This window comes from Babylonia areolata, chromosome 1 (assembly GCF_041734735.1).
Source record: "Babylonia areolata isolate BAREFJ2019XMU chromosome 1, ASM4173473v1, whole genome shotgun sequence".
Taxonomy (NCBI): Eukaryota; Metazoa; Mollusca; class Gastropoda; order Neogastropoda; family Buccinidae; genus Babylonia; species Babylonia areolata.
Window position 1 is genome coordinate 67,734,218 of NC_134876.1, and position 14,230 is coordinate 67,748,447.

The following is a 14,230-nucleotide window of genomic DNA, read 5'->3' on the forward strand; positions in this document are numbered from 1 at the left end:
TGCTGAATGTGTTTATGGAAAAGGGATTGGGGGAGGCAAATGGGGAAAGGAGAGGGAAGGTATGGTGTGTGTGCATGCTTGTGTGTGTGTGCATGTGGATGCGTGCTTATGTGTATCTGTGTGTGTGTGTGTTCGTTCGTTCTTTAGTTTAACGTCTTTTCACAGTAAGTGATATTAGATGAGGGCAGGAAAAAAATCGAGTGGGAGGAGGGGGGGGGGGGGGGGGGAATTACTGTGTATGCATGCGAGTAAGTGAAAGTGTGTGTGTGTGTGTGTGTGTGTGTGTGTGTGTGTGTGTTACATATAGAAAATGATTGATTTAAGTTTTGTTAAAAAAAAAAATTTTTAAAAAGCAAAAAAACAACAAAAAACAATATAACATATTTCTAATGAAAAACTATAACAGCGAACCAACTGGACTATTCAACAAGGAGTTGAAAAAGTCATACATCAGCAATGGACTGCTGAAGATCGTCAACACTGAAGATGATTTCAGTTCAGGGATTTGAGACTTTAACATATCGCAAGTTGGTATATGATCGGCTGTTATGTGAGCACCACAGATGCAAGAAACATTACTGACATATTTTGTCCTAAAACAATTCATTTTCCATCTGCAGATTAGAGAAATGATTTGCCTCTTATGAAAATCATTATGGTAATGTTTTCCCATGAAACCATACATTTTCTTTATGTTCTTATGTAACTCCGAGTCATCGGTGTGTTTTTCCCCAAACTGAAATTTTGACCATTGGACTTTTTCTACCATGGTGTAAAATTCCTGTAGTGAAAGCGAAATATTTAAATCTAACTCCTTCGTGGAGCTTCTAGTCCTTTTTTAGCCAAAATGTCAACTTTTTCATTATAGTAAAAACCGCAATGAGAAGGAATCCAGCAAAAGGTTATGTGAGAGCCTCTTAGTAAGAGTTCATGAATCAGATGGTTAATTTCAATAATGAGTTCATGCCTAACCATTTCTTTTATAAGTTCAATAGCGTGATTTAGAATCAACACAAAACAGAATCTGAAATATAGTTTTCGGAAAGGATATCATGAAATTTAACACCATTAGAATTGCTAAGAGTTCAGCTGTGAAGATGGACTTATTCTCTCCCAGTTGAAATGAGTTTTGAAAGTTAAGGTCTGGAATAACGAAAGCAGCACCAGCTCTATCATTTACAACAGAGCCGTCTGTAAATATCTTTAGATGATTAAGGTATTTCTCTTCCAAATGGATTCGTACATGCGATGTAAGTGAATTTATGTTGTCATCTTTGGTCAGGTCAGTGTGATCAATATCAAATTGCACTCTCTGAAGTTCCCATACAGGTGTAGGTGATACTATAGACCTTTTAGCAAAATGTGGGGTTTTATTCACACTGAAATTTGTTAAAATACTTGACGTGTATATTCCCAGTGTGGTATGAGAGGATATAGATCTAGTTCTGTTTGGAAAATTGCGGTCGGATTTGAGAGTTATTTCTGATTCCAAATCATTTTTGTCCTTTAAACTTCTCAAGACAAATTTACTACACGCAAGTTCCCTTTGATCCTCTAATGGTAATACTCCCGCTGCACTGTACGTTTTCTTACTGGAAGCATGGGCTGGTAAGCCAAGTGCCAGTTTATATGCTCTGCAGTCTATGCTTTGAATTTTTTTCAATAAATATTTCAGTGCACTGAAGTATACTTCTTGTGCATATATAAGTTTTGACGGAACAAGTGATGTGCAAAGGTGTAGTAGAATGAATAGGTCCTGGCTCCATGGTTGTTTGCATACTATTTTCAAGAAGTTTAATATTTTCCTGGCCTTTGTTAAAATGTAATCGATATGATGATTCCAAGTTAATTTTGATGTATGGTGTACTCCAAGGAATTTAACTACTTTTTTATATTCCAGGGTGTTATCATAAATTTTAAAGGAAGGCAATGTTGCTGGACTTGATCCATAATTAAAAAGCATCAAGTGTTTTTTCGGTTGATATTTGCAGACCATTCTCGCTCATATAATTTGCTACTGTGTTTAATTCATTTTGATATAGTTTTTTGTGTAATTCATATATTGGGCAGGCGTTTTCTTTTTGATTGTAACTTTCATCCACATGCATATATCATCAGCATATTGAACCATTACAACATTCTTTGTTAGTTTTTCTGGTAAATCATTCATTAGAATGTTGAACAATGTTGTGTGTGTGTGTGTGTGTGTGTGTGTGTGTGTGTGTGAATGAGAGTGAGAGAGAGAGAGATTCTGGAATGCACAACATCCAAAGTGCAGTACAGTGATACTGGTAGCTGTATCGTTATGCAGACCACTGACCTGCGCCAGTGTTCCTCCATCTCCTGCAGACGGGCTGCTCCCTCTCCCGGCAGCTGTGTCTCCATGATGATTCCCCGCAGAGCTGCACACACACAAATACATACACACTGCCCTCACAATGTAAAATGGTTCAAACCTCACAGTGCATATCTATAACGCTGCAGACACTGTGGCAAAGTGGTTCACATCAAGGACTGATGACTAGAATGTTGCATGTTTAAACCTTTTTGAGACTTGCATATGGATTTTTTTTTTTCATTTTATTCATCCTCTACATGGAGTTGAGCATAATGTGGGCTCAGATGGGAAGACTTGGACTACCGGTACACAGTCAAGCTACAGTGTCATAACAGCAAATTATTTCTCACCTTTGCATACAACAGTTGCGGAGGTGATATCCTCTCCATAGTTGTTGGTGGCCTTACAGGTGTAGACACCAGAGTCCTCTGAGTTGACCCACTGGATGTCCAGACTGACAAAGCCAAAGTCATAGGCTGGCATGTAGCGGGTACCTGTGCGGCATAAAGGTAACAATAGTCAACATGTGTCTGGCAGGTACACATCAAACACACATCACGCACACACACACTTTGCATACACAAGCATGCACACAGGCACGCACGCATGTGGGCATGCACGCACACGCACACACACACACAGAAAAAGAAAATAGAAGAGACTAACAAACAGAAAAAAAAGGATTTTGAGAAAGTGAAACAAAGGGAGAGAAAAACTAAGCGCACCGTGTATCAGGGGTTCTCCGTCCTTGAACCACTCCACCTTCATGGTGGGGTCTCCCAGGGGCAGCAGCTTGCACTCAAAGTGCACAGGGTCGTTCTCCATCAGGGTCAGCAGATCCTTGATGTGTGTCTTGAACTTGGGTGGTCGCTGCTTTGTCTTGTCATACAAGTCCTCTGGAGGCGGAGCTTCACCTTCACGACGGATGTACTCCTGCACTGCCGACTCGTAGTCAAAGCCTTCCCTGTAACAGTATCCATGTATGGGTGAATGCCATGTGTCTGAAAGATCCAGCACCACAAAACGATCTGCATGTCTTACACACTTCCAGCACCACAAAACAATCTGCATGTCTTACACACTTCCAGTACCACAAAACAATCTGCACGTCTTACACACTTCCTGCACCACAAAACGATCTGCATGTCATACACACTTCCAGCAACACAAAACAATCTGCATGTTTTACACACTTCCAGCACCACAAAACGATCTGCATGTCTTAGACACTTTCTGTTCCAATGGATTCTAGTTCATCAAGTTGAATCTCACATTTCTTTTAACATATGTGTGTATACTTTTTGATCAGTTATTCATCTCAATTCAATAATTCATTTCAACAGAAGAAATTTATTATCACAGTTCTGGTGTGAAAAAGGTCAAAATCAACCCAGTACTTCCCAAACTCAGATGCAAATTCTGACATGGAGTAAACAAACAGATCATGCAAAATCTACTTGAAATAAACTATCATAACAGAGTGCAAAAGAAGTGAGGTTAGCTGCAGTCAGACAGCATCCAGTCTGCTGCTCAAATGTCAACATAATAAAAATGGACATGGTAAAAAAGAGAGAGGGAGAGAGACAAACACAAAGAAAAAGAAAAACAGAAAAGACCACACTGTGCAACATCAACTGTGTCCAAACAACTGTGTACCAAATCAAAACCTCTTATAATGTAGAAACAAACATAACAGCTGTTTCATTCACTATCAAAACACCTATCACAATAGCTATCAAATCATATTTCAATTGTATTCTGCTGCGATCTGTATATGCAGTCAGAGAGTTGCTGGCAAGACAAATACACTATGCTGTCACACTCTGTCCCAGTGATTAAACAACAACATCAACACTGCAAATCACAATGATGTCAAAGGAAATGAAATACAATAACTGGAAAATAGAAGAAATGGAAATGAAAAAACATATACCATGCAAGTTTGCAAACTACTACATCTGGAAAAATGAAGAAATGGAAACAAAAGACATTTGTCATGCATGCTTGCAATACAACAGTAATAACAAAAGGATGAAAATCACAGTGATGTTAAGACATATCGTGATCCAACTGAAATACAACAAAATGAAGAAAATCACATGTGATGTTATGACATACTGTGAAATGTGAGCAACGGAAATAATCGCCAAGGACAATGTGCCATGGTTTGTCTCCCCTGTTAGCTGGCTGATTACAAATTTCTTCCTTTACTTGACTACCACTGGTGGACAGATTGTTTATTCATCAAGGTTACCTGGTTTTGTGAACTTGTGGTAAAACAGTAAGCTTAAACACTAAACATCCTGTCATTACCCCAGTCTGTTCACAAGACAGACAATGATATTCTTAAGAGGCCAGTCAACATTTTGTAATATCATGCCACTGTTGCTGGTTAAAACTCTGTGACAATGCACAGTGCAGGCCAGTGTCCCCACAAAATTATCCCTTTGTCCTTTCCTAGCTGAAAGCAGTGTGTGAAGATGCTAATCTGGCAGCACAGGGGAGACAAAGCATGGTCAGTTCACTTCATTGCACGCAAGTCCAACCTGCCAGTGGCGTCTGCCAACTGAATGGCAAGTCTGGAGACTTCCTGCGCAGGCACTGGTTCTGGTTTGGGCCTGATGATAGAACACATTACACATTACACAATGATCGCTTCCACTGTTCTGTCACCATGCCAGCCGCTGACTGAGTAAAACACAACGCATTGCACATTAACTATTTCCAGAGCCACATACCACACCAGCAGCCAACTGAATATGCCATCAATTATTCCATTTCCACAGGACTCCTCCAAAACCTATCCACAGAGACGTGTTCTGCAGCAGCAAGCTGCCTTACATCTAGACTGGCTTTATCTAAAGCATTAAGGCACCAATGGCTTGTCGAGTCCCAGCAAAAACCACATGCCACTGACAGCTAGAAGGCGTCAGCACACCACACCACAAGAGAAGGCCAACTTCTTCCTGACCAACTTTTCCTCTGACAGCAAGGATATTACTTGAAAAGATGAGTGACATAATGCTAAGAAGACAGAATACACCCTCCAAGAGGGAACAAGAGAGGTGAGAAATGATCTAACGGGTACCAGCCTGGTTACAATGGCCTTGGACAAAATGGCAATGAGTTGATACACACACAACATGGAACCACCTTGAACAGTGACAACAAATGGTTTTCTGTTTTACTCTGCTCCAAAACATATCCATGAAAACTCCACCTGCAATAGCATGGACAGTGAAAGACATGTCTGTCAGCACCACACAGCACAGCACAGAAAGGAGGGGAAAGTCTCTCTATGATACCAACCAGGTCACACACACAGCACACACACTGCAGTTCAGAGCAAAGAGGCAGGGTAAGATGGAAGGGAAGCGATGTCACCTGAAGAAGAACAGGTTTGAACAAACTGCCTGTCTGACGCAGAAGTCAACACACCAAACGGCTTTCTTAATGAAGTCAAGTCAAACATGTGTCATGTTCCAGTGTGTGGGGGGAATGGTGGGAGGGGGGTGGGGGTGGGGTTAAAAGGAGCACTTGAATAAAACGAAACTAAGACTGGGAAGGATTTCATCATCACCATGGAGGAAGAGCAAAGGGAACAGTCAGGGCATGGCAGCAATGAGAGAATCATGACAGATGAGGACTGTCCACCATCAACAGCAACAACAACCACCAGCCAAGACACATGTAAGCATTAATACCAACAAAAACACTGACAACATGGATGTATTGCACTGACACCATCAGAGCCAAAAACACTGCAACAAACAACACAGCAAACACTGGCCTAAGCTGACTGATCAGAATCAAAAAGGATGGAGACAAGACAAGCCAACACAAACGACCAAACAAACCATCCAACTGACCAAGCAACCAAACACAACAAGTGACGAACAATGTCCGGTGGAACCAGCATGATGGATGATGATCAAAATGACATTTCAGCAGTGACACGGTAGACCAGGTCATCACAGCACGTCAAGCCTGGAGTCACCCTACATTACTCCTCTGCCAGTGTGAATGAGCGGAGAAACAAGCAACAACGAGGAGTGGACAGCATGCCAGGGTCTGACTGGGCAGGGAAGGGGCTGCACATGCCAATCACCAACCTCCGCTCAATACTGCCCACCACAGCGGGCACATCAATCTTCTCCGGCCACCAAGGCGTTGGCTCTTGTTTCAGAACAATAGGCACTTTAGGCTCCGGGGACGGTGGCTTGCGCACACGAACCCTGGGAGCCTTGGGCTTTGGAGCTGCCACTGGGGCAGGCTTGGGGGCGGGAGGGGGAGGGGGTACTGCAGCTGGAACGCTGAAAGGGAAAAGGCAGCATGGTCACACCACAACTCTCCAGTGAAGGAAGGACAGTGGTCTCGCTTCCAACTCTCCACTAAACAAGGTCCACTGTTCCTGTCATTGTTGTAATACCTCACAAAAGGACTTCTTCTCCCACAATAAGTGTGACATTAGAAACAGAGCCACTTTTGGCATCTAAGAGAGATAAACTGATCATGACATGCCCTGATGTTCATCACTTGTCAACTGTATATTCACCAGATAACAGACCACAGTATGTCAGGATTATGCTCTCCATGGTCAACCCACGTTGTGGACACAAAACACATAAAGCACTCTCTTCCTCAACTGCACTTTAACACATTGTAGTCAGTATTAAAAAAAATGCAAAGAATACTTCAAACTATTTTCTTTTTTTAACTTTGTTTTTCAGTTTTAAAACAGGTGCTGGAGATATAGCTATATCTGGTGGAACTACAAAACCAGCTCCAGATAAAATGTTACCTTTGACCATTGGACAAGACAGTAAAGAAAGTATTCATGACATAAGTATAAAAAACAACAATAAAATTCATGTTGACCATCATACAAAGATCAGAAAAAATAAGTAAAATGGCAAGTAAATAACATGACAAACAGTGCCGAGGTGTCATGGAAAATGTGCCAATATACATTAACAGCATGTGACATGTCAAAAGAGACCGGAACAATCTGTGACAAAGGTGTGTAAATGAGACAGGAAAAGAGTGTAAGAAAGATGTGTGAAGAGACAGAAGAGGTGTAACAAAAATGTGTAAAGCGACAGGAACAGTGTGTGACAACTATGTGTAAAGTGACAGGAACAGTGTGTGACAACTATGTGTAAAGCGACAGGAACAGTGTGTGACAACTATGTGTAAATCCACAGGAACAGTGTGTGACAATTATGTGTAAAGCGACAGGAACAGTGTGTGACAACTATGTGTAAAGTGACAGGAACAGTGTGTGACAACTATGTGTAAAGCGACAGGAACAGTGTGTGACAACTATGTGTAAAGCGACAGGAACAGTGTGTGACAACTATGTGTAAATCCACAGGAACTGTGTGTGACAACTATGTGTAAAGCCACAGGAACAGTGTGTGACAACTATGTGTAAATCCACAGGAACAGTGTGAGACAACTATGTGTAAAGTGACAGGAACAGTGTGAGACAACTATGTGTAAAGTGACAGGAACAGTGTGTGACAACTATGTGTAAAGCGACAGGAACAGTGTGTGACAACTATGTGTAAATCGACAGGAACAGTGTGAGACAACTATGTGTAAAGTGACAGGAACAGTGTGAGACAACTATGTGTAAATCCACAGGAACAGTGTGAGACAACTATGTGTAAAGTGACAGGAACAGTGTGTGACAACTATGTGTAAATCCACAGGAACAGTGTGAGACAACTATGTGTAAAGTGACAGGAACAGTGTGTGACAACTATGTGTAAAGCGACAGGAACAGTGTGTGACAACTATGTGTAAAGCGACAGGAACAGTGTGTGACAACTATGTGTAAATCCACAGAAACAGTGACTGAGTGAGTGTCAAATATGTGTAAATGTGTAAAAGTGACAGAAACAGTGAGTGTCAAATATGTGTAAAGAGACAGGAACAGTGAGTGTCAGAGAAGTGTAAAAGAGACAGGAACGTGTAAAGAGACAGGAACAGTGTGTGACAAATATGCATAAAGAGATGGGAAGTGTGTGTGACAAATATGCATAAAGAGACAGGAGAAGTGTAAAAGAGACAGGAACAGTGAGTGATATAAATGTGTAAAGAGACACAAACAGGTCATGACAAAGATGTGTCAAGACACAGGATCAGTGAATGTCAAAGATGTGTAAAGGGACAAGAAATGATGTGTGACAAATATGCATAAAGAGACAGGAGAAGTGTAAAAGAGACAGGAACAGTGAGTGATATAAATGTGTAAAGAGACACAAACAGGTCATGACAAAGATGTGTCAAGACACAGGATCAGTGAATGTCAAAGATGTGTACAGGGACAAGAAATGATGTGTGACAAAGAAGTGCAAAAAGACATGAAAGGCCTGTGACAAGCATGTCACAGGACAGACTGACGTTTCAGGACGTCTTTATTTTCTAACTCCAATGTTTACATTGCAATGTTAACATGTGCAGCTTCATTCTTCTCCCCCAACCCTCCTCCCCCATGCCAACTTCACAAACATCCCACCCCCTCATAGCATCACATGCACTCACAAAGACAACACACAGCACAACAAGTGCAGCGTTAGTGCAGATCATCAACAGCAGATGAACCAAAAAGTCAACAAACTATTGTTGTGAATAGCACCATTAAAACATCTGTATACCTCACTGCTAAAAAAGAAGAATGGGCCGTTCCACCACCGAGAACATGCATCCAGACGTGGAAAACATGTGACAGGACTGTCAGAGAACAACATACTTCTCTTCTAATGCTGATTTGACAGCCAGTACCACAAGCAACACCTAACTGATGCAAAATGGGAGGGGAATCAGCTGGAGGCAGGCACAAACTAATCAGCACTTGAACCAAGTGAAATAAGAACCTGACAAAACAAATCTGTGCATACACTATTTCTGTGGCATTTCTTTTCCAGGACTCCAGGTACAAAAGGAGACATGCACACCACACACCTGAAGCACCCAAAGAGTTAACAGTGTCATACACTACATGAAGCCACTAATGTGTTTAATGGGTATCCAAGGCAAATAACACACTCTTAAACATGTAGCTCAGCTGTCAGCACCATACTACAAAACACTTAAAATTGGTCTGTCCCAAACTATTTATAACCAGCTCAATCTAATTCACCCAGTCAGTCAGCTCAAATCAAATCATGTTGTTTATAGCCCAGCAACCACTAAGGCCATATCAGGGCTGAGTCAGTCAGCTAGTTCAGATGTACTGAACAGTCAGTTAAGACATTCTGTGCATAACCGGTCATCTTGTACAGATTAAAAAAGTCAAATGGTTTGCTTGTTTTTTACCACACCATTTATCTTGCTCAGATGCATCTTCCAAACTCAGTTCTCAGTACCTAACCACCTAATTCACATTATAAAAAGTAATCATATTCACTTGTTCTTCACCACACTCAATTAATTCACTTCCACATAACATACTCAAGTTAGCTAATTCAGATATTCATGATGATATAGATGACTAGTCATATAGTTCAGGTGTACTGAATAGCTTTTTCATTTGTTTTTAACTACACCAGACTGCTAGTTTGGAAATATTAGACAATTAATTTAGTCAGTTGTTTCACGTGCAATGTGCATATCATTTAATCCATGTGCTCTGAGCCAGTCAGATCGTGTCAGTGTAGTGAATCAAATAAACGAACCAGCCCTGCCATTTGTTTTAAAGAAAGGAGAGTCAGCCGACAGACTGCAGCAGAAAAAAAAGAAGTGTATATTATCAGCCATGAAGCCCGAGATGCTGTGAAGGCTCATAATTATGGCCAAAACAAAGCAGCTGACGTTAACATGTAGCTGTCAGTGGCAATATGTCAGGCAGCGACAGACAGGTAACCACGCTTCTCTTCACCTGGCGACCACTGGTGGGGGTGGTGGGGGTGGTGGTGGTGGAGGTGGTGGTGGGGCAGGAATAAACTCCTTCTCCACAGGTGGCACTTTGGGTTTGGGGGGCTCCACATGTCTACCAATGCATCACAGTGTGAGTTACAGCCACTGAGATCTGACTGTGGTATGGTTGCAAACCCTTTATAATAGGAGTTCAATGATACCTACCCATGCATCAGCATGGTTTCAGGTATCTGTTTAACCACTAACCATGCAGACCTGGGCAATGATGTTACTCTATATACAAAGTTCACACAACCCAACGTCTGAAAGGGAAAGCGTGCACGCTTATAAATTCTTCAAGATTCTTCTGAAGTCAGTAAGCTTCATCCCACACAGAAACAGACAGATACAGAGAGAGGGGGGGGGGGGGGGGGAGAGGGGTTGGGAGTGAGCAGGGTGCCTACTTCTACCACCCCATCCCCTTCAAAAACTTCAGTTCAGTTCAGTTACTCAAGGTGGCATCACTACATTCCGACAAATCCATGTATGCTACACCACATCTGCAAAGCAGATGCCTGACCAGCAGCGTAATCCAACACGCTTAGTCAGGCCTTGACAAAAAAATTAAATTAAAAAAAAGTATTAAAAAATGGATACATCATTAAATCAATAAATAAACAAATAAATAGATAAATAAATAAATTAATAAATAAATAAATATATAAAAACAACATTAAAACAGATTGAAAATAAGTAAGCAAACAGATAAAGAAATAAAAATAAAATGTAAAAAATAGAATTTTTTTTAAAAAAACACTTCAAGAGGGTACTCATTTTGTCACTCAGGGTGTCTATACCTACCCACACACATACACAGCAAGAAATCCTCAACGTCTCAACCAGGGTGTCTACTTCTACCCACACTCGTATGGGATGAATCTGGGTGACTACCCCACCCCACACCACCCACCTGTCCCTCAGAGTCTCAGAGCGCACCAGGCTGAGAGAGGCTTTCTGTGTGTCTGAGGCATAGCAGATGATGGGGATGGGGCCTCCTTCAGTCTCCAGGCCAGCACTGAGACAGCCCGTCATTCACTGTGATGCTGGTCTGATGCTAACCCTCCCCCTTTCCCTTACAACCCCCCTGTACCTTATCCATCCTCTACTTCATGACATCTGTTAGTTTCTTTCCCAGTCCAGGTCACACCATTACTTTCATCCTTCTACTACTGTAATGATTAAAACCCTTCTTCCCAAACAAAAGCAGTATACTTTCATGTACACATCCTCAAGATCAGTCAGAAGAAAAACATTTGGAATATTTATGTCAACTGAAAAAACATAATCCTGAAATCAACTGCACTGCAATAATTGAATTTCAAAAGGATAATAGAAAAAAATAATAATAAACTAAAATTTAAAAATAATAAAAATAAAAGAAATGCAGCAGACTTGCTTCAAAAATAAAATTTGGAAAGTTTAGAATTGAAAAAGGAACAGAGAAATGGAAACAGAGGCACAGAGGAAGGAGTAAAAAAAAATGTATGAATCTGAAAAATGTCAGAAAGTGAAATGAAAGAGAGAGAGTGAGAGAGAAGAAAAATTGTACATATGAAAGGTGGCAGACAGCAGAAGAATAAAGGGTAAAGGGTAAGGAAGGTGTGGGGGGTACGGGGGGCACAGAATGCAGGCAGGAAATTGTACCTGGGTGGTGCTGGTTTGGGGGCCACCACTGGTGGTGTTTTCACCGGTGCTGGCTTGGGCGCTACGACAGGCACTTGCACAGGTTTCCTAACAGTAGGTTTACACAAAGAATTGGGGTTTTGCGCACTTGGAAATGTTTGTCTGTCCTTCAACCACACTTGGTAAGCAATACTTTTCCCTCTTCCAGACTCGAATGAAACCAAACTATCTACAATTCATACAAAGTTACATGAAGTATACTGTAAACATCCATGCTCACACAAAGATTATGCTTCAAAACACTTTTGTCCAGTTAATAACAGATTTGTCAGGGTTAACCATACACATTGTTTTGGATACATTTTGGTTACATCATGGTTATATAACTGGTTACATTAACACTGTTGATGTCATTGTTACATTACTGGTTAAACAAACACTGTTGATATCATGGTTACATTTCTGGTTACATGTTCTGACATAATTTCTATGCAATAAATAAGAGTCATGGTGATAGATATTTACAAAGAGTATGTTAGGTTTGCAAATTTAGCAACATAACACACATATCATACACAATCTTGCATAATTCCTTCTCTATAAAGCATGTTACACTGAGAGTCACTGCCAAACTGACAGACGCAGCACTAGCACAACACTGAAGACATCAAGATGGATACAAATAATGACACAGTACACAATGAAGATATAAAAACATCAAGACATCGACACACTGAACAAAAGACAGCAAAAGGCACTGGTATGTGTGACATCAAGACTGTATACTGTCACACTGAGCACAGATACTGGCAACCTAAAGACAGATTGTTTCATCCACTCACCGTCGGTCAGGAGACAGTGGCTCCTCTGACACTGGCGGTCTCTCCACTGGAACTTTCCTGCATCAACAAAAGCAAATGTCAGCTTTCACACCACAATTCATATTTTGTCTCCCACATACAGGACTTTCCCCCCCTAACTTATGCTTAATATGACACACCTACCATGCAACACTGGTTCAGAATCCAGCAGTCCGTATAGTTACAGGTAACAAGACTCTCTTTGAAGGCAAAGTATACTACACCCTCTCTTCTGGCAGTCATTTAACTAGTGCCCTTCCACTGTCTATATGGCTCAAATTCTTGTTCTTTTTTTCCCCCCACATCTAGCAAGTGGGAGCTTGCATTTCACACTGATATGTCAATGAAAATGCTCACAAGTATCAGTCTCATTTGGCTGATCAGGCCCAAACAGAGATCAAACTGTCTATATAAACTAAACACCCAAGGTGACCATTCCCAAGTAAGCAGATATGTCCTGCAAACAGCAAGAAGAATGAGTCTACTTTTCGGAACAACACATTCTGCACCATCAAGTGTCACTCGAGGCAGAACACACCACCACTTACAGATGGATCAGAGTGATGGTTATACATTGCAACAATGCAGCTTTTTAGGCATTGTATCATGAATAATTTCCCTTTATATAAAACAGTTTAAACACATATTTGTACAGCAATAACTACAGCAGCTTCACAGATTTGGATCTCTGGCAATGTGAAAATACTGGTACCAACCACTAATAATATAATTATAGTATACCAGACAATATATCAACAAATATTCACAAATGAAGCAGTATGATTATGTAAATAAAGAATATTTTTAGTTCTGTCACTGCATTGTACTGGTTACAATCAAAAATATATATCTGCATTCACTTTTTCAACATACTAATTTATTTTGCATCTATCAAGAAAAGGGAGTGTTGGTCACAAGACCTGTGTTGGCTAGTTTGCATATATATGTCAGTTGGTCAATCAGTTCATCAGTCTACACCAATGACATGTCAGGACAGTTACAGACTGCAGAAAAGCTGAGAGACCTCATGCCCAAGACAATGACACTATCACAGGACAATAGCTGGCTGTCACAGCCATGAATCAAAAAAGGGAAATAGTCTTCCTCACTGTCTTGCTTTCATTAATCTTGATCAGTACCACTGTTCAATTTCAGTCCATTTCAAAATGACACATTCTGATTGCATATAGCATCAACAAAAATTAAACAGTACAGTAACATGCTAAACAACAACACACATTCATCTTTTTTTTTAAATAATGACAATGTACATGCAAATGTTTAGGAATTTATGTAAGCAAAAAAGGAAATTCTTTCCCTTTATTCAAGCACAGACAACACATTCATGATAACTGACACAAGTGGTAGTAATTCAAGACATTCACATAAAAAATGTAATATAAAAGAACAAAACAATATAATGAAACAAAAAAGTGAACACAATCAGTTGCAAACGCAGTCTGAACAGCACTCCCCACTCAGATGG

At 40.7% G+C, this 14,230-nt stretch overlaps 1 protein-coding gene across 1 annotated transcript in view; it reads right to left on the reverse strand.

Annotated features, from left to right (window-relative positions):
- The window catches only part of LOC143286927 (uncharacterized), a 242,966-nt gene that overhangs the window by 197,458 nt on the left and 31,278 nt on the right, over positions 1–14,230 (reverse strand). Inside the window, exons 35-42 of the mRNA XM_076594924.1 lie at positions 12,727–12,783; positions 11,906–11,992; positions 10,224–10,334; positions 6,451–6,651; positions 4,885–4,956; positions 3,064–3,302; positions 2,689–2,832; positions 2,321–2,402 (exon numbers count right to left, since the gene is read on the reverse strand). Of these exons, the coding sequence (XP_076451039.1) occupies positions 2,321–2,402; positions 2,689–2,832; positions 3,064–3,302; positions 4,885–4,956; positions 6,451–6,651; positions 10,224–10,334; positions 11,906–11,992; positions 12,727–12,783 (993 nt within the window). The remainder of the gene's footprint in view (positions 1–2,320; positions 2,403–2,688; positions 2,833–3,063; positions 3,303–4,884; positions 4,957–6,450; positions 6,652–10,223; positions 10,335–11,905; positions 11,993–12,726; positions 12,784–14,230) is intronic.